We start from the raw sequence: 25349 nt of genomic DNA, 5'->3' as shown, positions 1-25349 counted from the left end.
GGGTCTCTACAGGCTGTCACTCTGATCACTCTCTGGACCATTTCCTCCTTAAGTTATTTCCAGAATGACCGCCCAGTTAATCTTTCTTTCCATAGAAATATTTACTGTGTCCTCTAGCCAATGCAGTGAAGTGTGACAGTGCGTTGATGCATGCATCACATGGAGACTCTTAACATCATTCAGCACCAACACAGTCAAGCTCTCCGTCTTAATCCAAAGGAGAAAGACAATGGCCTGGAAACTGTCCTTTAAGACAAGTTATTTTTTTAGGAGTGCATTCATATGTAAAGGATATCCTGTATTCCACTGAAACGGACTGCGTGAACCCTGCCCTCTAAGCAAGGTCACATCTGTTGTGAGGTTGAATTGTTGTGTTTACGATTCTTTGGATTTATCCTGGTAACACATGTCATTCCCCACCTCTGGATCATAGTCAGTTCATCTATATACACTAAGTGTACAAAACATTAGGAACACCTTCCTAATTTTGAATTCCACCCCCGTTTGCCCACAGAACAGCCTCAATTCGTCGGGGCATGGACTCTACAAGTTGTTGAAAGCATTCCACAGGAATGCTGGCCCATGTTGACTCCAATGCTTCCTACAGTTTTGTCAAGTTGGCTGGATGTCCTTTGGGTGGTGGACCATTCTTGATACACACAGGAAACTGTTGAGTGTGAAAAACCCAGCAGCGTTGCAGTTCTTGACACACTTAAACCGATGCACCTGGCACCTACTACCATACTCCGTTCAAAGGCACTTACATTTTTTGTCTTGCCCATTCACCCTCTGAATGGCACACATACACAATCCATGTTTCAATTGTGTCAAGGCTTAAACATCCTTCTTTAATCTGTCTTCTCATCTACACTGATTTGAAGTGGATTTAACAAGTGACATCAATAAGGGATCACAGCTTTCACCTGGATTCACCTGGTCCGTCTATAGTGCCTTCACAAAGTATTCATACCCCTTGACTTATTCCACATTTGGTTGTGTTACAGCCTGAAATCAAAATGGATTAAATATATTATTTTTCTCATCCATCTACACACAATACCCCATAATGACAAAGTGAAAACATGTTTTTAGAAATTTTTGCAAATTGATTGAAAATGAAATACAGAAATATCTCATTTACATAAGTATTCACACCCCTGAGTCAATACTTTGTAGAAACACCTTTGGCAGCTATTACAGCTGTGAGTCTTTCTGGGTAAGTCTCTAAGAGCTTTCCACACCTGGATTGTGCAACATTTGCCAATTTTTATTATTTTCAAAATTCTTCAAGCTCTGTCCAATTGGTTGTTGATCATTGCTAGACAACCATTTTCAGGTCTTGCCATAGATTTTCAAGTAGATTTAAGTCAAAACTGTAACCCGGCCACTCAGGAACATTCACCGTCTTCTTGATAAGCAACTCCAGTGTATATTTGGCCTTGTGTTTTAGGCTATTGTCCTGCTGAAAGGTGAACTAATATCCCAGTGTCTGGTGGAAAGTAGACTGAACCAGGTTTTCCTCTAGGATTTTGCCTATGCTTAGTTCCATTCTGTTTCTATTTTATACTGACAAACTATTCAGTCCTTATCGATTACAAGCATACCCATAACATGATGCAGCCACCACTATGCTTGAAAATATGGAGAGTGGTACTCAGTAATGTGTTGTATGGGATTTGCCCCAAACATAACACTTTATATTCAGGACAAAAAGTTAACTGCTTTCCCACATTTTTTGCAGTATTACTTTAGTGCCTTGTTGCAAACAGGATGCATGTTTTGGAATATTTTTATTCTGTACAGGCTTCCTCCTTTTCACTCTGTCAATTAGGTTAGTATTGTGGAGTAACTACAATGCTGTTGATCCATCCTCAGTTTTCTCCCATCACAGCCATTAAACTCTAACTGTTTTAAAGTCCCAATTGGCCTCATGGTGAAATCCCTCAGCGGTTTCCTTCCTCTCCGACAACTAAGTTAGGAAGGATGCCTGTATCTTTGTAGTGACTGGGTGTATTGATACACCATACAAAGTGTCATTAATAACTTCACCATGCTCAAAGGGATATTCAATGTCAGGTTTTATTTTTTAATTTTTTTTACCAATCTACCAGTAGGTGCCCTACTTTGCGAGGCATTGGAAAACCTCCCTGGTCTTTTTTTTTTTCTTATGGATCAGCTTAATATTGCAGATAGATTGTATCTTCTATCAATGTAATTGTCTGCATCACTTCCAATCCCCCATGTTTTTTTTTATATATATATTCCCCTTTATTACTTTTCAACCCCACCATCCTTTCCCTACTTGGAGTAAATTAGTGAACAACAATGCCCAGGCCTCTACTTCCGGTCTATACTTACTATCTACACCTTATGGACAGAGTTAATTTTACAATAATTCTATTATATATATATATATATATATATATATATATTATTTATTTTTATTATTTTTTTGCTCCTGAACTTCTTCTACTCTCAACCTCTCCGATCATTTTCATGATGTCCATCCGGTTTGCTTCTATATGCCATATCTTTCTAACTGTGCTCTTTCCCAAAAGCTCCCAACATACAACCTATATACTTATTATGGACACAGTATGCTTACATTATTAGCTATCTTTGTTATTATTTGTTGTTATTTGTTATTAGTCCCATCCTTCAACTCTATTCAATACCTCCAATCTATCTCTTAACACCATCCATATAGGATTTCTATTTGCCATATATATTTCAACCGTACTGTGATGTTTTACAAAAGTTCTGAACCTTTCTATTCTCATTGCTTCTACAGATTGTGAATTAAAAATAAACATTTTTGCTAAAAGTATTATTATATTATTGATTGATTGACTATGACTTTTCAGATCACCCAGTAATGCTATCTGCAAGGTTAGTTCCAGGTAAATATTGCAATCCTTTAGCCATTCCTGGACCTGTGTCCAAAAACAAGCTACAAATGGACAGAACCAAAACAAATGATCTAATGATCTAATGAACCTCCCTGGTCTTTGTGGTTGAATCTGTGTTTGAAATTCAAAATTCATTGCTCGACTGAGGAACCTTACAGATAATTGTACAGTGGGGAAAAAAAGTATTTAGTCAGCCACCAATTGTGCAAGTTCTCCCACTTAAAAAGATGAGAGAGGACTGTAATTTTCATCATAGGTACACGTCAACTATGACAGACAAATTGAGAAAAAAAAATCCTGAAAATCACATTGTAGGATTTTTAATGAATTTATATGCAAATTATGGTGGAAAATAAGTATTTGGTCACCTACAAACAAGCAAGATTTCTGGCTCTCACAGACCTGTAACTTCTTCTTTAAGAGGCTCCTCTGTCCTCCACACCTGTTTGAACTTGTTATCAGTATAAAAGACACCTGTCCACAACCTCAAACAGTCACACTCCAAACTCCACTATGGCCAAGACCAAAGAGCTGTCAAAGGCAGGGGCGGTGTGTTCATTAGGGCGATATGGGCGACGCACTGCCAAACGGGAAAAGGAAGGGATTTTTTTTCTAATCAATTATATCACGGCAACAGTAGTTATCAGTGTTCTAATCTAGACGTCTGATCTGCCACTAAATGTCCAATCAGGCTAAAGTCGTGCTTCAAATGGCCCCGCCCCTTTTGGGGCGATTTCAGTCAGGTTGAAAATCGCCCCAGAAGTCTCTCATAGACTCTCATGTAAAATCTTTTTTTTTCAAATATCAGAGCTTTCAATACAATCTCTATGGGTTCCGGGAGGGCTTGCACTTACGCGCTTTCGTCATACGTAACATAACCATGAACGTAACTAAGAAAAGAGCGGGTAGCAGCGTCAATCAATTCACGTACTACTGTCAAGATGGCTAGCGTTCAGTGCAACTCGATTGTCTCTTTGAAAGAAGTTCCTTTTTGTCGGCGAACAAATCAAGATAAATTGGCAACGAAACAATTAGGACCTCCCAGACCAAATTTAATAATTCAACAGGTTTCTACTAAAGGGGGAAAGTCCTACACACAAAAATTGGTACGAACGAAAAACCTGGCTAGCAGGCTGCGATGTAGCTAATGCAGTCTTCTGCTACCCCTGCTTACTCTTTCACCCTGAAGGCGGCACGGCAGACAGCACCGCTTGGACAGCGACTGGTGTAACGGACATGCACCATCTTTCAGAAAAGATTAAGAAACATGAGCTGTCAAAGACCCACATGGGTAGCTGTTTGAGATTGTCTGCTTTGGGGAGAGTGAACATTGCCACTCAACTGGATGAGGGATACAGGCTAGCTGTCCGCCGCCACAACGATGAGGTTAGCAAGAACCGCCACATCCTCAGCCGGCTAATCCAGTGTGTGAAGTTTTGCGGAGTGTTTGAGTTAGCTTTGCGAGGCAAAGATGAAACTGAGGGCTCCACCAACCCTGGTATTTTTCTTGGACTTGTCAACTTTGTGGCACAATTAGATGAGGTGTTTTATGGAAATGCATATTGTTTATGCAGTGTTGAGGAATGTGAAAGAACACCCTTGATTATTTTTACTGTGATAACTTATTTTGCTTTTGTAAGCCAACACTTTTGAGATCAGTCAATAAATGCTTCTGGTATTGACTTATATGCTGCCCCTGTCTTCATGTTGTTGCTGGACATATCTTTTTTTAAATGTGTGTAGGTCACCTAAATCATCAGAAAAATTGCCCCCCCCGAGAATCTTTTCAGGAGCCGCCACTGGTCAAAGGACACCAGAAACAAAATTGTAGACCTGCACCAGGCTGGGAAGACTGAATCTGCAATAGGTAAGCAGCTTGGTTTGAAGAAATCAACTGTGGGAGCAATTATTAGGAAATGGAAGACATACAAGACCACTGATAATCTCCCTCGATCTGGGGCTCCACACAAGATCTCACCCCGTGGGGTCAAAATGATCACAAGAACGGTGAGCAAAAATCCCAGAACCACACGGGGGGACCTAGTGTATGACCTGCAGAGAGCTGGGACCAAAGTAACAAAGCTTACCATCAGTAACACACTACGCCGCCAGGGACTCAAATCCTGCAGTGCCAGACGTGTCCCCCTGCTTAAGCCAGTACATGTCCAGGCCCGTCTGAAGTTTGCTAGAGTGCATTTGGATGATCCAGAAGGGGATTGGGAGAATGGCATATGGTCAGATGAAACCAAAATAGAACTTTTTGGTAAAAACTCAACTCGTCGTGTTTGGAGGACAAAGAATGCTGAGTTGCATCCAAGGAACACCATACCTACTGTGAAGCATGGGGGTGGAAACATCATGCTTTGGGGCTGTTTTTCTGCAAAGGGACCAGGACGACTGATCCGTGTAAAGGAAAGAATGAATGGGGCCATGTATCGTGAGATTTTGAGTGAAAACCTCCTTCCATCAGCAAGGGCATTGAAGATTAAACGTGGCTGGGTCTTTCAGCATGACAATGATCCCAAACATACCGCCCGGGCAACGAAGGAGTGGCTTCGTAAGAAACATTTCAAGGTCCTGGAGTGGCCTAGCCAGTCTCCAGATCTCAACCCCATAAAAAATCTTTGGAGGGAGTTGAAAGTCTGTGTTGCCCAGCGACAGCCCCAAAACATCACTCCTCTAGAGGAGATCTGCATGGAGGAATGGGCCAAAATACCAGCAACAGTGTGTGAAAACCTTGTGAAGACTTACAGAAAAGGTTTGACCTGTGTCATTGCCAACAAAGGGTATATAACAAAGTATTGAGAAACTTTTGTTATTGACCAAATACTTATTTTCCACCATAATATGCAAATAAATTCATTAAAAATCCTACAATGTGATTTTCTGGATTTTTTTTCTCAATTTGTCTGTCATAGTTGACGTGTGTACCTATGATGAAAATTACAGGCCTCTCTCATCTTTTTAAGTGGGAGAACTTGCACAATTGGTGGCTGACTAAATACTTTTTTTCCCCACTGTATGTGTGGGGTACAGAGATGAGGTAGTCATAAAAAAATTATGTTAATCACTATTATTTCACAGTGAGTCCATGCAACTTATTATGTGACTTGTTAAGCAAATCTTTACACCTGAACATATTTAGGCTTGCCATAACAATGGGGTTGAATTCTTATTGACTCAAGACATTTCAGCTTTTCATTTTTAATTAATTTATTAAAATGTCTATGAACATAATTCCACTTTGACATTATGTGGTATTGTGTGTAGGCCAGTCACAAAACAATCTCAATTTAATCGATTTTTAAATTCAGGCTGTAACACAACACAATGTAGATAAAGTCACTTTCTGAAGTGCACTGTATATCATGGAAAGAGTAGGTGTTCCTAATGTTTTGTACACTCAGTGTACATATGGAGTAGGATTACAGGTCTCTGTATATATCCTTGATGCAGGGTTAGGGTCAATTCCATTTAAATTCCAGTCATTTCAGGAAGTACACTAAAATACAAATTCTCTTCTATGCTTTTCAATGAGGAAAAATGTGCATTTGAATTGGAGTTTGGTTCACTTTTTGAACTGACTGGAGTTTAAATGGAATTAACCCCAATCCTGCTTTGTTGTGTGTTTCTGTATCAAACCTCTATCATCATTCTCCACAAAACAGAGGTTATCAGAGGTTTTCCAATTTGTTTTATCCTAAGGGACAGAGTGCATGGTGACAGTGCAGAGGTTATTTTCTCTGGACAGTGATTTGAGAGCATTTTAACCTGTTGTGTATAGCAGGCAGCTATGTTTAGTGGCTCCCTCGGGAACTACTAACTTGTGCACTAAACAAACACCATTTCCAGATACAGACAAAGCTCTTCTGAGCCTGATGAACTTTGGTTTACTAAACCCCAAGATCAGCACACAGGCAAATTCAATAATACTGAAAGAATCTCTAAATTATTCGGCAGGATTCTCTAATAAAAGTCCAGATAAATGTTTTCCTTTGTTCCTCTGCTGCTACAGTGCATTCAGAAAGTATTCACACCCCTTGACATTTTGTTGTGTTACAGACTGAATTGTAAATGGATTAAATTGCGATTTTGTGTCACTGGTTTACACACAATACCCCATAATGTAAAAGTGGAATTAAGCTGAAATGTCTTCAGTCAATAAGTATTCAACCCCTTTTCTTATGGCAAATGTGCTTAACAAGTCACATAATAAGTTGCATGGACTAACTCTGTGTGCAATAATTGTGTTTTACATTATCTTTTTAATGACTACCTCATCTCTGTACCCCACACATACAATTATCTGTAAGGTCCCTCAGTCAAGCAGTGAATTTCAAACACCGATTCAACCACAAAGACCAGGGAGGTTTTCCAATGCCTCGCAAAGAAGGGCACCTATTGATAGATTGGTTAAAAAAAATAGAAGCAGACATTGAATATCCCTTTCAGCATGGTGAAGTTATTGATTACACTTTGGATGGTGTGTCAATACACCCAGTCACTACAAAGATACAGGTGTCCTTCCTAACTCAGTTGCAGGAGAGGAAGGAAACCGCTCAGGGATTTCACCAAGAGGCCAATGGTAACTTTAAAACAGTTACAGAGTTTAATGGCTGTGATAGGAGAAAACTGAGGATGAATCAACAACATTGTAGTTACTCCACAATACTAACCTAAATGACAGAGTGAAAAGAAAGAAGCCTGTACAGAATACAAATATTCCAAAACATGCATCCTGTTTGCAATCAGGCACTAAAGTAAAACTGCAAAAAAAATTGCAAAAAAATGAACTTTATGTCCTGAATACACAACGCATTATGTTTGGGGTAAATCCAACACAACACATCACATCACTGAGTACCGCTCTTCATATTTTCAAGCATGGTGTTGGCTGCATCATGTTATGGGTATGCTTGTCATCGGCAAGGACTAGGGAGTTTTTTGGAGAATAAAAATAAATGGAATAGAGCTAAGCACAGGCTAAATCCTAGAGAAAATCTGGTTCAGTCTGCTTTCCAACAGACATTTAGTGACAAATTCACCTTTCAGCAGGACAATAACCAAAAACACAAGGCCAAATATACGCAAGAGTTTCTTACCAAGACGACATTGAATGTTCCTGAGTGGCCTAATTACAGTTTTGACTTAAATCAGCTTGAAAATCTATTGCAAGACTTAAATGGCTGTCTAGCAATGATCGACACCTTGACAGAGCTTGAAGAATTTTAAAAATAATAATGTGCAAATATTGTACAATCCAGGTGTGCAGACTTACCCAGAAAGACACAGCTGTAATCGCTGCCAAAGGTGCTTCTACAAAGTATTGACTGAGGGGTGTGTGAATACTTATGTAAATGATGTATTTCTGTATGTCATTTTCCAAATATTTGCTAAAATGTCTAAAAGGTTGTTTACACTTTGTCATTATGTGTTGATCGGTGAGAAAAAACAGTTAATCAATTTTTTATTCAGGCTGTAACACAACAAAATGTGGAATAAGTCAAGAGGTATTAATACTTTCTGAAGACACTGTACATCTTGCCTATACCACTCACAGCACCCAGTTGTTGGTTTATTTAAGCACTGTTATGCAATGTTATTAGAATGTGTTAATTACAGCTCTATTGCACAATTCTAACCGTTTTGAGGTTAGTTGAGGGGAGACTGTCAGATTCCCTCTACCACCATCCAGCCACATAGTGTTTGAGAGTAAACCCATCTTCTCAATGACTCTGTTACTGCACAGTGGAAACAGGAAAACTGCATTTTCTCTTTGTTTGTCCCACAGAGCTGTAGCTTGTCTTCTTTGTTAAATGTTTTACATTGATTTAACCTATGAAAAAGTAAAAGCATTAGACAACTTACAGGGTTGGTTCAGGGACAGCCATCCTAGAGTTGATTATATGATATTTAATATGAATCTAAATGTGTGTGTGTGTGTGGGAGGAGGGGGGTGTTTGTGTGAAGATGTGACCTTGTGCAGAATGTCCGTTTCCGCTTTGAAGTTGATGAATTGCTCAACATGCCGGACAGACCTGCCTGGACATTTCCTTAGCAACAGCCTTGTAGTCCGATAACTAAGCTTGACTGAGGATTTAGCCTATTGTGAAATCCTCTTCACTCAATGTTAGGATGTTTGCCTGCTTTTTCACGCTACCAATGAAAACTAATCAGCTTTTTTTTTTAAAGCATGTTTATTCCAGAGCCATGTAAATAACTGTCTCTGTGTCATTCCATTCAGAAATAACAATATTTTATTTTATATTAGTTCATAAGTAAGAAATAACATATTTTTAAGACATGTTTGATAGTTTTATGGATGGTAACATTGGATGGTAAATGATCATGGTCGAGTCATATTGACAAAGTTGTTGTGAAGATGGGGAGGGGTGTGGCTGTTTATAAAAATATGTTTTGCATTTTTGACACATCAACTGTACTAGTTGTTCAGGCTCTGGTCTTGTCACATCTTGATTACTGTCTAGTAATATGGTCAAGTGCAGCAAAGAAAGGCCTAACAAAGCTGCAGCTGGCTCAAAACAGAGCAGCACGCCTTGCCCTGAAATGCACATACAGAACTAACATCGACAACATGCATGTCAGTCTTTCCTGCTTGAGGGTTGACGAGAGATTAACTACTAATCTTGTAGTTTTTATGAGAAATGTTACTGTGATAAAAATTCCAGATTGTCTGCATAATCAAATAACATTCAGCTCGGACACCCATACATACCCCACAAGACATGCCACCAGGGGTCTCTTCACAGTCCCCAAGTCCAAAATGAATTCACAGCAACGCACAGTATTATACAGAGCCATGATCGCATGGAACTCCCTTCTATCTCCAATTACTCAAGCAAACAGCAAAATTACCTTTTAAAAAACGGATTAAACAACATCTCATGGAACGGCGAGGACTGTGAGGGGGCACACACAGACACACTCTAACAAGCACATCATTTTTGTTGTTGTATTGTTTATATACATTTTTAGTTGTATTGTTTGTATATGGTTTTATTTTAAATATGTGTGACTGTCCTTGTCTATCAGTGTATCAGTGTTTTGTTACTTGTCGTGTTTGGTGTTTTCTGCAAAAGCTATTTTACTGAAATGTATTTTGGTCTGGATGATGGGTTAGTGTGTGTCCATTGACAGTGATTTCCAGGCCTCTGTATCTGTGTGAGAGGAAGTGTTTTTCACCCAGTGTCACTGCTGTTGTATAATCTGACAGACACACAGTGTGGCCTTTCACATTGGCTTCCCATATATTCCCCTGGCCTGCAGTGGCCTGCTCCTCCAGAGTAAACACAGTGGTTTCTCTCTGCAGGGCGCAGTGTGTTTGTTCAGGTTGTCATTGTATCTAGGTGTCACACTGTCAGCTTGACTCAGCCAGGCCCCAGACACTCCACAGGGCTGGGTTTGTTCTGCCCGCCACACTTCTGGATTCCTTTTTCCTGTTTTCTAGCAGAGGTGAACTACTTATCTCTGTGTATCCTCTTCTGAAAATACAGTAGGCTCTGTCAGATTCCTGGTATTTCAACACTGAAGCCTTACAGACAAACAAACCACAGCTTGTATCTCCCACACAGAAACGGCCAAAAATTATAGACATTGTTGGTGAGTCAAGGTATCAATAAAAGGGATTGAGCCCTTCTTGATGCAATTCTAGATGAATAATAGAGGAAACATGTAGTCTACACAACAGCAGCTATAATACCAAAATAGACCACGGTGTTGCATTGTCTGCATATACTTCCTCCCAGAATGTCCACTTTTGCTGTGATTATGAATAAGAGGGGGTGTTTACTGGTCTTTTGCCAACACTTACGAACCAAAGAGAATAGGAAGAGCTGAGATTAGTCCTCTCTCTCTCTCTGTCTGCTCTACAAACAGAGAGGTCTACTGTAGCCTTAGCCACTTCCCTACACCTTGGATCTATTCACTCAGAAGGAACCAGAAAAACAACACAGCCACAATTAGACAGGGTTGAGAAGGAAGGAGAGGAGAAGAGATAATAACAGGCGGAGGAACTCCTATTGACCCAATTATCTGATCCTCAGGTTACTGGTTCACTTCTGACTACTGAGTGATCAATAAGAAGGAATTCCTCTGATTGCTCTGATACTAGTCTGTTCCCTCCCTAGAGTAATTTTTTGTAATCCATTGAGTTGATATGTAAATAAAGAATTACTATGGTTAAGCCCCTGTCCAGTATAACTACTGGCACATCTGTACAGTTACAGTAGTTTGTGTAGCCCACTGAGAGTAGAGGGACTAACATGAATGATTTTCTGTACCACACAAGTGAGTCAGTATTTTTGCTGCAATTCTCCTGGCTTATCCTCTGCTGTGGAACTACCCCTGACTGTGTGTCTGGCACAGTCTGTGGTAGATTTGGCAAAGCTGCACACTGCCTGCTGAAGGTCAGAGGGGATTTGAAGCACAGAGACAGGGACTGTATTGGAATAGAGCACGCTAGAGGTTGGATGACACAGCTGTATTTTCAGCCTGTGGGCCATTATAATTATTTTCAATAATCAGTAGCTTCTAGATAATACCATTGCTATACAGATTAATAACTTTTTTAAGCCCTTGTGTTTGTATGATGTAAGACCTATTTTGGTTATTTTTGTGTCTGTATAATGTTCTTATCAACAAAGGATTATGACTAGAATGTTTGAGAGGGAGATGAAAATGGATCAACACTTTCTAACTTCCTTCCACTGTCTGTTCAGTGGCAGTAGTGGTGTATTAGATGAGAAGAGGTTTTCTTGCCTGTGAAGTGATGTGGTCAAAGAGAGCGAGATTCACGCTGTGCCACTGCCTGAAATGCCTTGCTGCCATGAAAATAGTTATTAAAATCCCCCACCTAACCGCCTCCTTCTGTGTGTCATTATCCCAGAAGCCCCCTACAGTGGGACCCCTCCTTCCTATGGCTATCTGGAGCAGACAGAGGAGCACCAGCATCATGACCTCCTGCCTTTCAGCACCTCGCCCTCCTCCTCACCTCGCCTCCGCTCCAAGAGCCGCAGCAGCCGGGACACACAGTCATCTGGCTCCCTGGAGTCCACCTTGTCGGTAATGTTATCACCAGTCCTACTACTACACACTTCAACTACCACACACTTCATCTCCTACCTTTAAAGCCCCTGTCTCGGATTTTCCATTCAGTGCAGCAATCTGTTAATGCTCCCGTCCTCTAGCACTACTTCCACCTTTATAAGTGTGCCCTGGGCTCTGCATGTATTTAATAGGGAGATGTTCTGCTCTTTCCAACCACACTTTCACTCACCCTATAAATCTCATCCACCCCTACTGTACTGTACCTAGCCAATCTCCGGTGTCCCCTGGGTCGTCCTCCTCTGATGTGCGCCACTCTCTGATCTTCAAAGGTTAAATCCAGGGGGAGGGCTCCTCTTGTGCCCCCTTCCATGTTCAGGCTGTGGAATGTCAGAGCTATTCATTCCTGCTCTGCTCTCTATGCACGAGCGCCATATCGACAGACTGTCAGAAACCTAACTGACTGATGCCTTTGACCCATCAATAACTACAGGTCTCATCCTAGGCTAGGAAAACAATTGTTTCTCTCCACAATAGAATGGATCTTTGACCCTGGCCTCCACATCTCCCACAGGGTTTCATAGAATGTGTTGGGATCCCTAGAGAGGACGGTCTCTCCTCCTTACTGTTTACAGAGGTCCCATTAAACAACCACAGGGATTTGGGAAGATCTGCTCCAGTTAGAATTAGAATCCCAAGATGAGCCTGGTAGAAGTGAAAACCCTGTCGGTCTGTCTCTCTCTCTCCCATTCACTGTCTCTTTCTCTCATTCTCACACACAGACAGAGCTGGATCAGGAGAAAGAGTTGGAGATGCGGAAATGGGTTCTGTCAGGGATCTTGGCCAGTGAGGAGATGTATCTCAGTCACCTGGGGGCTATCTTACTGGTGAGAGACTGAGGACTTTGAGCTGTGCTGTTGTTGTTAAATCTTAGGCCCTGAGTAATCACTCAACTAATTGAATATGGCACACCTCACTGTTGAACATGTTGGATAGACACACAGAGACCCATCTGTACACACACACACACACACACTCACACTCTCTCACACACACACACACACACACACACAGTAATGCTTTGTCTTGCATTGATTGTCCCAGCCCATGAAGCCTCTGAGGGCAGCGGCCACCACCTCCCAGCCGATGCTGACCATCCAGCAGATAGAGACCATCTTCTTCAAGGTGACAGAGCTCCATGAGATCCACAAGGACTTCTACGATGCCCTGCTACCCAGAGTTCAGGAGTGGAGCCACAACCAGTGTGTGGGCGATCTATTCCAGAAACTGGTGAGCCTTATTATTGTTGTGTAAAGACCTAGGAAATGCTGTTGTGGTTCTTTTGTGTTAGTTCTTCCGGGTGCTTTTGTTCATAACTACAAAAACATGAGAATAAACTTCCCCAGCCGTAAACAGTATTGTGCTCTGAGTAAGCAGATATGTATCCAGTCTAGGGCTGTGACGGTGACTGTATTACCGCCACATTGCCATGTGACCGTTAAGTCACGATAACTAGTCTTCTCCAAAACTGCGCTCTGATGCCACTGATGGTCAATAGTATCCTACCAAACTTGCTAACGGCCAGTCGCTAATGGCCTGGTACTCAGCGCTGTATTGTCCCTCTAATCACTCTGACATCAATGCAAATGCAATCGAAAATCTAGTCATGAGAGCCCTGGCTTTCAGAGTTTCAGATGAATAGGATAACCTGTTGCGCAGCGAGAGCCAGCTCCTCATAGCTGGTTGATGCATGGAATTAAAGGTGTTCCTATAAGCCCATGTTGCGCAACATTATTATAGGCAATGCAATTCAATTGGTTGAGAAAATAGTTTTGATGGCCTCTATTAAAAAGATGAGGATCCCATCAGCTTTATATAAGCTAGGCCTACTATATTTATTTCTAAACTTTCCTAATATTAAGCACATTGCATTGCTTTGCTTTACAACTGGAGTAGCCTACCTGGCTGGCATGAAAATGAACCGCGGGAAAAGTGTCCTCCTCCATTCACTATTCGACTACATACAGATTATTTTTCTCCTCCTGCCTCTGTTCCAGCAGGTGCATGATAATGTCCCATTCTAAATAAAAAATTATTTCACACATACATTATCTAGTGTATATATAAAGACAAAATTGAGAATAGTCTGATGGGTAAGAATATTGTCAATTGTGAATGATACCCAGCTTGTGCAGTCTATGCAAGAAACAGTGCATGCATTTTTTCGCATGCATCATGTAGCCTAGCCCATAGGCCTATATGTTTAGATAAATTGTGAATGAGAAACTGATGAAGTATGTGCAGCCTGCGCAAGAAACAGACCAGAGCTCATGCCTTTCATACAACTTTTTTCAAATCAACATTAGTCGCATCATGCAGCCTTAGAATGTATTAAAAAACAAAACATATAGGGCCTCCCGAGTGGCGCAGTGGTCTAAGGCACTGCATCGCAGTGCTAGCTGTGCCACTAGAGATCCTGGTTCGATGATCATTTTGTTAAATGCTCAACACAGAATAGCCACATGCCCGCACTCCCTCGGAAATCGTTTGGGGAAAAATATCCTTTCTATTTTATTAAGCTATGTTCAATTGTATTCTTCTTACTATAAAATAATATCAAATAATGCCACAGGAATTATAAGCAAATCTTGTCTGCTGAATGAACTAGTGTAGCCCACAGCCATATGGCATAGCCAGATTAGGGCCTAACATAAGGAAGACACAGAATATGCTATTCTGTTCTTCTGAAATAGGCTACATTTTCTTCATATCATAATGTTTCTTTAGACCTGCCTAAAATAAACAATGGATTTATTGTGATGGCTATATTAAATGGATTTATTAGACTTTTTCAAATGTAGATGTTCCAAAGGTCTGCATCAGTGGCTTGTAGGCTATGCGTGGAAGCCAGGAGATGCTAAACATGTTTATGTTAATTAACGGTAATTACCATAAGACCGGCAGATATTTGCATGACCTTATTGCTGACACAATGTCATGACCGACACAGTCACAGTCAGTCACTTTTAGAGACAATGCATCATAACTCCCCTGTAGACTTCATTTGATCATTTAATAATACTGAAGGGAGAGGAAGAGATTTAAGGAATAAAAAGTGGGAGTTAGACTGGCAGTAATGTGCAGTGGATGCTGACGCCACATGTGAGCAGACTGCCTGGAGACATCTCCCGCACAGATAAAAGCCTGGGTTTACCACATGACAGCCAGTAAAGGAGGACAAAACACTAAGAGGCTCCTGAGAGCTGCCTCAGTATGACGGTGGAGGAAAAGAAGATGCATGAAACAAAAGTACATGTGCACACAAACAACACACATTCAGCAGCGAGCTTGCACACATAGACACAGTCACACAAAACGGTTAACTTGTGTAAGACTGATGGGATGCATGTTTTTTAAATGCTGTTTCTATTGAACTGCCGTACCTCATCTGATCCCTATATTCAGCACCATGAGAAGGGAGAAAACAACAGAACTAGTTTGACACGAGTAGAGAGCAGCCAAAGCTGGGTGCATGAATCAACAGCAGGTTAACTACCACATGCTACATCCTATCTACTCTCTATTGTCTCTCTCCACTAAAGGCCAGCCAGCTGGGAGTGTACAGGGCCTTTGTGGATAACTATAAGGTTGCTGTGGAGACGGCAGACAAGTGCTGCCAGGCCAACGTACAGTTTGCTGAAATATGTGAGGTAGGTATTGCACCACACACAGCAGGATAGAAGGGAGGGGTATTTGGGAAGTGGGCACTCTTAACACTCCTTACTGTGACCATTATGTTGCACTTTTACAAGGGTGATGTTTCTGTTAGAACACATTCTGTTATGGGTAATGAAATTGTGTTACTGTGCTGTGTTGAAATTATGTTGTTCTTGGACACACTTGTATGACTTTCTCAATTCCTGTTGTGCCCTCAGAATCTTAAGGTCAGAAGCTCCAAGGAATGCAAAGACCAGGCAAAAAATTCACTGGAAAGTAAGTGCGATTTTATTATTTTGTACTATTCCGGGTCAAATTAACTAAACCTTACATTTAAATATCAATAGTTCAAGACTATGAATAATTCAAACCTGTAGTTATTTTAATTATTTTTAGAAAGAGTGGTACATGCTTAAGCATATCGAATTTGACCCTCAGCCTCAATGTGTCCTATGTTGTTAGTTCTGCTTTGCCTTGTCCTGCCTTGGGCCTTATGCACTTTATGAACCTCTCCTCCTCAGCTCTGCTTTACAAACCAGTGGACAGAGTCACCCGCAGCACCCTGGTTCTGCATGTAAGTCAAATCAACACACTGGAGATTTTTCCCCTTCGGTCGTGAACTTCTGATTTTGTATATAGAAACAATGCTTCTTCACATCCATTAGAAGAAGTCATCATAATTTAATTCAGATTAATCCCCCCCTCTCTCGCTCTCTTCTTTCTCTCTCTCTCCCGCTCTCAGGACCTGTTAAAACACACCCCCTCCAGCCACCCAGACTATCCACTGCTGCAGGACGCCCTTAGAATCTCCCAGAACTTCCTCTCCAGTATCAATGAGGAGATCACCCCACGCAGGCAGTCCATGACAGTGAAGAAGGGAGAGGTCAGTCAGTGTAAAAGGCTGCGACATCATGAGGTGACATGCTGTGTGTCTGCGTGTCTCCACGGATTAGCTTTTTCTATGGCTTTACGACCTAATGAGAACATGTTTTCTTTCCAAACTAGATTACATTGTGCATTCACTCACTCAGTGTGTATACACTTGCTATTGTGGTTATATTGAATGCAGTACAGCTTGTAGATGTATTATTTATCTTTCTGGAATAGAGAAAGATGTCACAGTAGGAGGGGTACCGTTTGTTCCCTACATAGACATAGGCCGGTTGTTCTCAATGCCAAGGAGACATCCAGTGGTTTGACAAGTAGGCACATAGAGGCACAGAGTAGAGGTCTTCTTGGGTCCAAAAAGTTGGATCCGGACCCGAACAGACCCAATTCTTTCTTTTTTTAAAAAGGGGGACCCGAACCCGACAATTGACCCGACGACAACCGACCTAGACCCAACCCGTACCCTAACAGGTCTGGGTCTAGACCGGACCTGAGTGACCTTTGTTCTTTTTATCAGACAAGTTGCTCTTCTGGTTAACGAATAGGTCTTTATATGTTGGCTAAGCCTTCTATAAGTCAGTAAATGCACCTTTATTAGCGTAAAATAAATATGCTATAGGCTATGCAGAGCCGTGGTTTGGTCCACTCGGGTCTATCAGCTGTAGTTACATAGACCCGAGACCCGATGACAATCAAACAGGACCTGACCCGGACCCGAGGGAAAAGTTCGAATTTTGGACCTAGACACACTCGGGTCCTGGGTCGGGTCTTGGGTATTCGGGTTTTGGTGGACCCATGAAGACCTCTAGCACAGAGTCAGACACCCAGACCCGGACCTGTGGCTCTCTGGCCCTCCCTTATATTGCTTTCTTACTTGGCTTCATTTCATTCTGCCACTTTGATGTCACATTGCACATTCCCGTCAGCAAAATAGTGTCCCATTACACAGCTTGTTTCAAGATAAGGAATCATCAACACAGGTTCATAGTCATACATTAGGCATCTAAGAGTTACTGTAAATTAGCCAATCAGTGCTTCTCAGTAGTAGTATAAACATTAAAAGCCAGGAGAATGGTGTGTCTGGAAACTCTAATAAAACTGTGTTGTTAGTCAGATTCCTGCTGAGTCATCTGTGTCTGTCTGGTTTATTAGTGGAGGAAGTGGAGCATAGAGGAAGCTCATGATAAAGTAGTATAAACAGGGAGGGCAAGGGTCTCCACGGTTCTGACCAGGAAAGCCCATTGCACCGCCTACGTCCCTGTCCTGGCTCCCCTACTCCCATCCTCCGGTATTAGTCTCTGATGTCTGTTTCCCAGCAATGACCTGTAAGCATGTCTTATCAAGCATCGGTCCACCCTTCCGAGTGGACGCACGCACTAGAACTTCCTCTATTATTATTGGAAACCTGCCCCACTATGACCATCAGACATCTTATTATAAGTAAACGTGATACTGGAACTCAGACAAATGTAACTGCTCTATTGTAGTATTCCACAATTCATAGGCCTGTACAGTGGCGGCTCCTGAAAAAATTCTCAGGGGGGGCAATTTTTCTGATGATTTAGGTGACCTACACACATTTTAAAAAAGATATGTCCAGCAACAACATGAAGACAGGGGCAGCATATAAGTCAATACCAGAAGCATTTATTGACTGATCTCAAAAGTGTTGGCTTACCAGGGTTGGTGGAGCCCTCAGTTTCATCTTTGCCTCGCAAAGCTAACTCAAACACTCCGCAAAACTTCACACACTGGATTAGCCGGCTGAGGATGTGGCGGTTCTTGCTAATGTCGTAGTAAATATATTTGTTATAGTGAATATGGAATATGATATGTTGAGTAAAATGTTGTGCTAAGATCTATTTAGGTCAGGAGCTGGTTATAAATTATGTTCCTATCCAATAACAATGGACAAAAGGGTCCTATCTTGTCAGCCTTGTCAGTTTCAGTTCTCCAGTAAACTTGTGATTATCAACACTAACCTCATCGTTGTGGCGGCGGACAGCTAGCCTGTATCCCTCATCCAGTTGAGTGGGAATGTTCACTCTCCCCAAAGCAGACAATCTCAAACAGCTATCCATGTGGGTCTTTGACAGCTCATGTTTCTTAATCTTTCCTGAAAGATGGTGCATGTCCGTTACACACCAGTCGCTGTCCAAGCAGTGCTGTCTGCCGTGCCGCCTTCAGGGTGAAAGAGTAAGCAGGGGGTAGCAGAAGACTGCATTAGCTACATCGCAGCCTGCTAGCCAGGTTTTTCGTTCGTACCAATTTTTGGAAAATCCTCGGGTGTAGGACTTCCCCCCTTTAGTAGAAACCTGTTGAATTATTAAATTTGGTCTGGGAGGTCCTAATTGTTTCGTTGCCAATTTATCTTCATTTGTTCGCCGACAAAAAGGAACTTCTTTCAAAGACACAATCGAGTTGCACTGAAGCCTAGCCATTTTTACAGTAGTAGTGAATTGATTGATGAGGCTACCCGCTCTTTTCTTAGTTACGTTCATGGTTACGTTACGTATGACGAAAGCGCGTAAGTGCAAGCCCTCAGAAACCCATAGAGATTGTATTGAAAGCTCTGATATTTGAAAAAAATAGATTTTACATGGGAGTCTATGACAGACTTCTGGGCGATTTTCAACCTGACTGAAATCGCCCCAAAAGGGGGGGGAGCCATTTGAAGCACGACTTTAGCCTGATTGGACATTTAGTGGCACTGTGGCAGATCAGACGTCTAGATTACAACACTGATAACTACTGTTGCCGTGATATAATTGATTAGAAAAAAAATCCCTTCCTTTTCCCGTTTGGCAGTGCGTCGCCCATATCGCCCTATTGAACACACCGCCCCTGGGCCTGTATATGCTAAAGACAAAATAAATGTAGTACTTGTAAGTGACTAGCTAAAAGTATATACTGTGGTGATTGAAATCCAGGGTTCGGTTTAGTTGGGCCTCTCTTACCAATTTTGTCAGCAGATATCTCAAAATGGAGGATGACTATGTCAGAAATTAACCGATGCGAATGTCAATACAGTGACCATGAATCCATTAAGGCCCCTCCCTGGTGCAGTTTTCCTAGTTTTTGCTTAAATGTGGTTAGGATGGGTTGGTAGAGTCTCATGTGGGTAATATAAATATAAGTAGCTTTCAGCCCGGAGTGTATAAGGTCAGTATAAACAGTCCATGCATCCACAGCCCCGCTCTGACCAAAGGAACAGTAGATGTCACTGCAGCAGTCACCAACTGCCAACTGGAATGGCTAGCCAGGCAGGATTATAGGAAGTCCTGAGGGGTATACTACAAAGCAGAGCCAAGGAGTTAGCCAGATAACTTCCCTAAATGTTCTGAAATAACTTATTTCTTTCTTTTTTGGGGAAATGGGCATGGTCTAATTGACTCAACAACCAAAAACATGTTTAGCTTTCTTAATGAATCAGAAAATCAACAGTTATTTCTGGTTGTTTATCAAAGTTAGCTGACTAACTATATAATTGAATCTGCTTTGTAGTATACCCCTCTGGAATTAGGATCTATTCCTGTAAACACAGGCTCTTTGATAACAAAGCCACTGATTAACCTAACAACCCTTAATTTACACATTTTACAACAAGGTCTCATCTTTGTTTGAGGACATAGAGTTTTCTGAGGTTCAGTTCTTTCCTTGTGACAAGAAGAGACTACTCATCCCAGCAGCCTCTGTTATTTTGCAGAACCAACAGACTGTCAGCTCAGATCATTGCTTAAATATTATATTACTGTTCAGTGCAAGTAGTCATTTTGGAGATTCTCCTCCTGAGTCCTGTCGAGAGCCGATCATGCCACATTCATCAGATAGTAGTTCCACTGGGGGGCCATAGTTACATGTTGTTACCATGTGTTGTGTGATGGTGAAACATAGGGTACATTCATTGCTCTAATGTTTCATCTCTACCGTAGGATGACATTGATATTGAATCCTTATTCTTAATGTGAAAAGTTCTGCTGGCATGTAGTATGGTTTGTTTTGCCGACTGGCATAAGCACCAGGAAGCATCCTCTAGGTCTAGGACCCTCATGATCTAGAGTCACATTGTGAAAGCAACTTGACAGGGAAATTATTGGAAAATGGCTTTTCATCGAGAAATCTTCACACTCTGTGGCGGTATGGTAACAAATTCTAGCAAATATGAATAGATTTTTTAAAATCCAATGAATGTGTGATTCACTGTTTGCCCCTGTAGAACCGTCAGCTGTTGAGGGACTGCTTCATGGTGGAACTGGTGGAGGGATCCAGAAAGCTTCGCCACGTCTTCCTCTTCACAGACTTACTACTCTGTGCCAAGCTGAAGAAACAGACTGCAGGGTGAGTGTAGATTTACTGATGGACCAGATGGTTTGTGTAATATCCTATGTCTGTGTGGTGTTCCTTACCTGTGTCTGTTGTTCGATAGTTTGTGTGTGTGTGTTTGTCTCCAGGAAAGGCCAGCAGTATGACTGTAAGTGGTACATCCCGCTGTCAGACCTCACCTTCCAGACCATCGAGGACTCTGAGGCCACCCCCATCCCCCAGGTCCAGGAAGAGGAGATTGACGCCATGAAGATCAGGATCTCACAGATCAAGAATGAGATGCAGAGAGAAAAGGTGACAACAGACATCAGAAAGAGAGAAAATCACTTTATTTCAATAATATTGAAACCCTTGATCAGATCATGGCTTCATAAGAGAAGGAGCCAGCAATGACAGAGACCGTGCGTTGATACAGCAACAAGTGTCTGAGTGCTGTTCTTCTGTATGTGTATGTGCAGAGAACCACTAAAGGTGGGAAAGCAATAGAGCGTTTGAGGAAGAAGCTGTCGGAGCAGGAGTCTCTGCTGCTGCTCATGTCCCCCAGCATGGCCTTCAGAGTGGCCAACAGGAACGGCAAGGTGAGCCAGCCACTTACTGCTTACTCTCTCTCTCTGTACCTATGGTTCTGCCAGGTCATATCTAACAACTACACAGCCCACTGTTTGTACTGTGAAATATTTTGGTCTAGGATCTGGTGCCCCCTACAGGTGTAGAGATGTGGTACAGTATTTCCAAGCGGTCTATTGTGTTATACAGCAGAGGGCTACATGTTCCTGAGCTTTGTCTGTTTCAGGGCTTCACATTCCTGATCTCCTCTGATTACGAGCGTGCGGAGTGGAGGGAGATCATCCGGGAGCAACAGAAGAAGTGTGAGTGTTCTCTGCAACATAAGCTATGGTTGCTACAATCCCATGACTGAGCTGATGGTGGCTGTCAGTCTCTCTCTGAACTCCATTCTCTCCTGCAGGTTTTAAAAGCTTCTCTCTGACCTCTCTGGAGCTGCAGATGCTCACCAACTCATGTGTGAAGCTTCAGACGGTCCATACTATACCAATGACCATGAATAAAGAAGGTAGGCCATTGACACAAAACTGATACAGTATTAGTAAGAATGGAAGGCTGGTCAGTAATCTAACACTTATAATAATATATTTAAAAAAATATTTTACCTTTATTTAACTAGGCAAGTCAGTTAAGAACTAATTCTTATTTACAATGACAGCCTACACTGGCCAAACCCGGACAACGCTGGGCCAATTGTGCGCCGCCCTATGGGCTCCCAATCACGGCCGGTTGTGATATAGCCTGGAATCGAACCAGGGGGTCTGTAGTGACGCCTCAAGCACTGAGATGCAGTGCCTTAGACCACTGCGCCACTCGGGAGAGAGGGAGTTGTTTATTAGTATTGTTTTTTATTTAAACAACTCCTGACTGTTCTCTCTCCTCTCTTTAGAAGACGAATCCTCTGGACTCTATGGTTTTCTGAATGTCATTGTTCACTCTGCATCAGGACTCAAACAGAGCTTGAGTAAGTGGCTCAGTTGTGTTTTCCATATTGTTGGTGTCCTACCCTGATCACCATGAAAGGAGTATAGCCAAGGCCGCCCTTCCCTTCCGCTGTCAGTCCCCTCAAGTCCGGCTGTCACCTGGCAGTCAGCAGGCATTCCCATGTGGAGCAGCTGCTGGGGAACAGTCAGAACTCACAGGATTAACGAGGAACACTGTACTCCAGCCATGGCCAGTCTGGATGGAAAACCCCTGTCGTTTCACTCTTTGTCCTAAGTACAGTCAGGCGTACAGCTCACATGCATACAGTATCTCTTATCTTATACAAAATCTGACCTGTTAATCCAGATGTAATCTTCTGGACGGGAACTCTTTCCCTTAAAACATACCAGATTCAGAGGGCATGGCAAGTTCCATTGTGAGGATTGTCAGAAAGAATGGTTTAACAGTGTAGCGTAAAGTACATACAGGACAGTCCTACTGTGACTCAGTAGCCATGGTAACTCCCATTAACTGTCTCTTCTACCACACAGATCTCTACTGCACTCTGGAGGTGGATTCCTTTGGCTACTTTGTGAACAAAGCCAAGACACGTGTGTACAGAGACTCCACAGAACCCAACTGGAACGAGGTGAGGATGCCATGGGTCCGTTAGCACTCAGAACTCACGTGTCCTGGTGTCTATTATTCAGCCTTATCTGCTAGATTGTCTCTTACCTGGTTCTGCGCTGTTTCCCTGCAGGAGTTTGAGATTGAGCTGGAGGGATCTCAGACTCTGAGGTTGCTGTGTTATGAGAAGTGCTACAACAAAGCCAAGCAAAACAAGGAGGATGGAGAGAACACTGACAGGATCATGGCCAAAGGACAGATACAGGTATGGAGTGTGTTGCCTGCCACACCAGGCTACAGTGGCAACAGTGACATAGCTTAATGAAATAATAGGTGGTTTACTTTATTAGGATCTCCATTAACTACTGCACATGCAGCAGCTACTCATCCTGGGGTCCACATAAAATGTACAAATACACGACAAAGTACATAACTGTTATAGACAAGAACAACCTAAGATATTACATAAAATTCACACAAAGAGACTATATACACACTATTCATATATACATATTCTTATATGAATATACAGTATATATTGATGTCATAGGTGGTGAAAATGACGTATATTGTATACCAGCCCCAATATCTGCCATGTTGTGGGTAATCCCACCATGTGTGGTTCTGTGGTGTGGAAAAGGGCTGTGGGGTCGCTGCTGGGTCACCTCAGCCTGACTGGTGATAGGGTGTTGTGAGTGTGACAGAGGGGGGATTACAGTTGGGAAGGGAAACAGGCTGACCAAATGTAGCCCCTGGCACAGATCCAACCAATGGCAGTGGAAGGGGGAGATAGAGAGCGAACCTTCTTGGTCTAGTTAGTGAAGGGTTAACATTGGATGTTTGTTTATTGAATAGACAATCTACTGTATGTATTGTCTCTTTTGGACAATGCACAGCCAACGTGGTCCCTCACATCGATTAAGTTGGGCATGATGACACTCTGGCCTGGGTCTGATCTGTTTGTGAAATTTTACATTAGTGCTGATTGGAGAGGCCGTCTGAACATTGTGTGTGCATGTGTTCCCATATGTTTGGGGATGAAAAAGAGACAGATCAGATGTGGGAGGGTTTGGTTGAGAGGAAAAAGGGTCAGGTAAACGCACAAAGTCAGGAGGAGCCAGAGTCACTAGAACCAAAACAGATCTACCAACTGGTGATCCATGAGGATGCTGTAGGAAGCTACCTGTGTAAACCTGGGGCTGTATACCCACCCTGCAGTCCTCATAACAACCTCTGAGCAGCTGCCAGCGTGTGTCCATAGTCAAGGGAGGAGGGGATTCTCAGGAGTTAATCCACAGATCCATCTGGGAACTGGGACAACAGGGAGGCAGCATGGTCTAGAGGCTGCCTTTGTTCCGATTGTTTTTTTAATCTGGTGTGCAAGGATTGATGGCAGGGTTAAGAAGTTGATGGGACACCCAGACATTTGCCAGGACCTACTGGACCATTAAAGGACTATAGGGGCCTCTGGATTCTTTGAGACAATACGATATTTTCTGGACTGCTGCCTTGTTTTGTTTTTCCCATTGTTTTGAACAGTACATTAGCTAGTGAAAGTAGAGAGTGAGAGACTGAGTCTTAAGTAGAAGAATATGGGTGACACCTGTGATAAAGAGCTGATCCTGGATCAGACCAGCAGTCAGTTCACCAGCAGCTGTTCCCTGGAGGATGAGGGGGACACAGGTCCCAGGAAGCCCCCAGGCACAGGGGCACGGCTGTGGGGCAGGGTCGTCAGCACTCTTCACAGACAGAAGGTAAAGACATAGCACAAATAGGAGAAAGAATGAGCTATATTTCTTGTCATGGATGGTCTTTGCTTTGAAACAAAGAGGGTATTGTAGATTTTTTTTAAATATCCTTAGTTGTACAGTCGCTAGTGAAAGTCTACACACCCCTTGCACAGTTGTCACATTTTGCTGCCTTTAATCAAATTAAAACTAAAAAGAGATTAAATTGATTTCCCCCCTACCGATCTACACAACTTACTTCACATAGTTTTAGTCAAAAATGCTCAAGCTCTGTACATTTTGTTGGGAACCATTGATGTACACCAATATTCAAACCATGTCTCTGATTTTCAAGCAGATTTAAGTCAGGACTGAGGCTAGACCACTCAGGAACTCTCCACAACCTGGAAAGCCATTCCGGTGCGTCTTTGGCATAAAAATGTGTGTAATTGTCCCTCTGAAAAATCTATCCCAGGGTTAGGTATTCAGGTGACTGAGGCAGGTTTTCCTGTAACTTTTTACCTTTGCCCCTTTCATATTTATTTTGCTCCTGACACCCCAGTCCCTGCCAGTGGCAAGCATACCCATAATATGATGCTGCCACCAC

The 25349-nt window shown here is 42.3% G+C and overlaps 1 protein-coding gene across 2 annotated transcripts in view; it reads left to right on the top strand.

The window, feature by feature from the left end:
- Positions 1 to 25349, top strand: part of LOC311144545 (breakpoint cluster region protein-like) — a 49726-nt gene that overhangs the window by 14557 nt on the left and 9820 nt on the right. The window contains exons 2-16 of one of the 2 annotated variants that reach the window (XM_084180575.1): positions 11818 to 11990; positions 12755 to 12859; positions 13077 to 13262; positions 15575 to 15682; positions 15908 to 15965; positions 16211 to 16263; positions 16432 to 16572; positions 20794 to 20915; positions 21029 to 21194; positions 21359 to 21478; positions 21694 to 21769; positions 21868 to 21972; positions 22354 to 22428; positions 22940 to 23037; positions 23149 to 23280. In XM_084180575.1, coding sequence (XP_084036701.1) covers positions 11818 to 11990; positions 12755 to 12859; positions 13077 to 13262; positions 15575 to 15682; positions 15908 to 15965; positions 16211 to 16263; positions 16432 to 16572; positions 20794 to 20915; positions 21029 to 21194; positions 21359 to 21478; positions 21694 to 21769; positions 21868 to 21972; positions 22354 to 22428; positions 22940 to 23037; positions 23149 to 23280 — 1718 coding nt within the window. Of the gene's footprint in view, positions 1 to 11814; positions 11991 to 12754; positions 12860 to 13076; positions 13263 to 15574; positions 15683 to 15907; positions 15966 to 16210; positions 16264 to 16431; positions 16573 to 20793; positions 20916 to 21028; positions 21195 to 21358; positions 21479 to 21693; positions 21770 to 21867; positions 21973 to 22353; positions 22429 to 22939; positions 23038 to 23148; positions 23281 to 25349 lie in introns of both variants that reach the window. The other variant, XM_084180574.1, reaches the window with a different exon arrangement.

Source organism: Coregonus lavaretus (assembly GCF_964263955.1).
Source record: "Coregonus lavaretus genome assembly, chromosome: 17".
In the NCBI taxonomy this organism is placed as follows: Eukaryota; Metazoa; Chordata; class Actinopteri; order Salmoniformes; family Salmonidae; genus Coregonus; species Coregonus lavaretus.
This window is presented reverse-complemented; position numbering and strand designations above follow the sequence as displayed.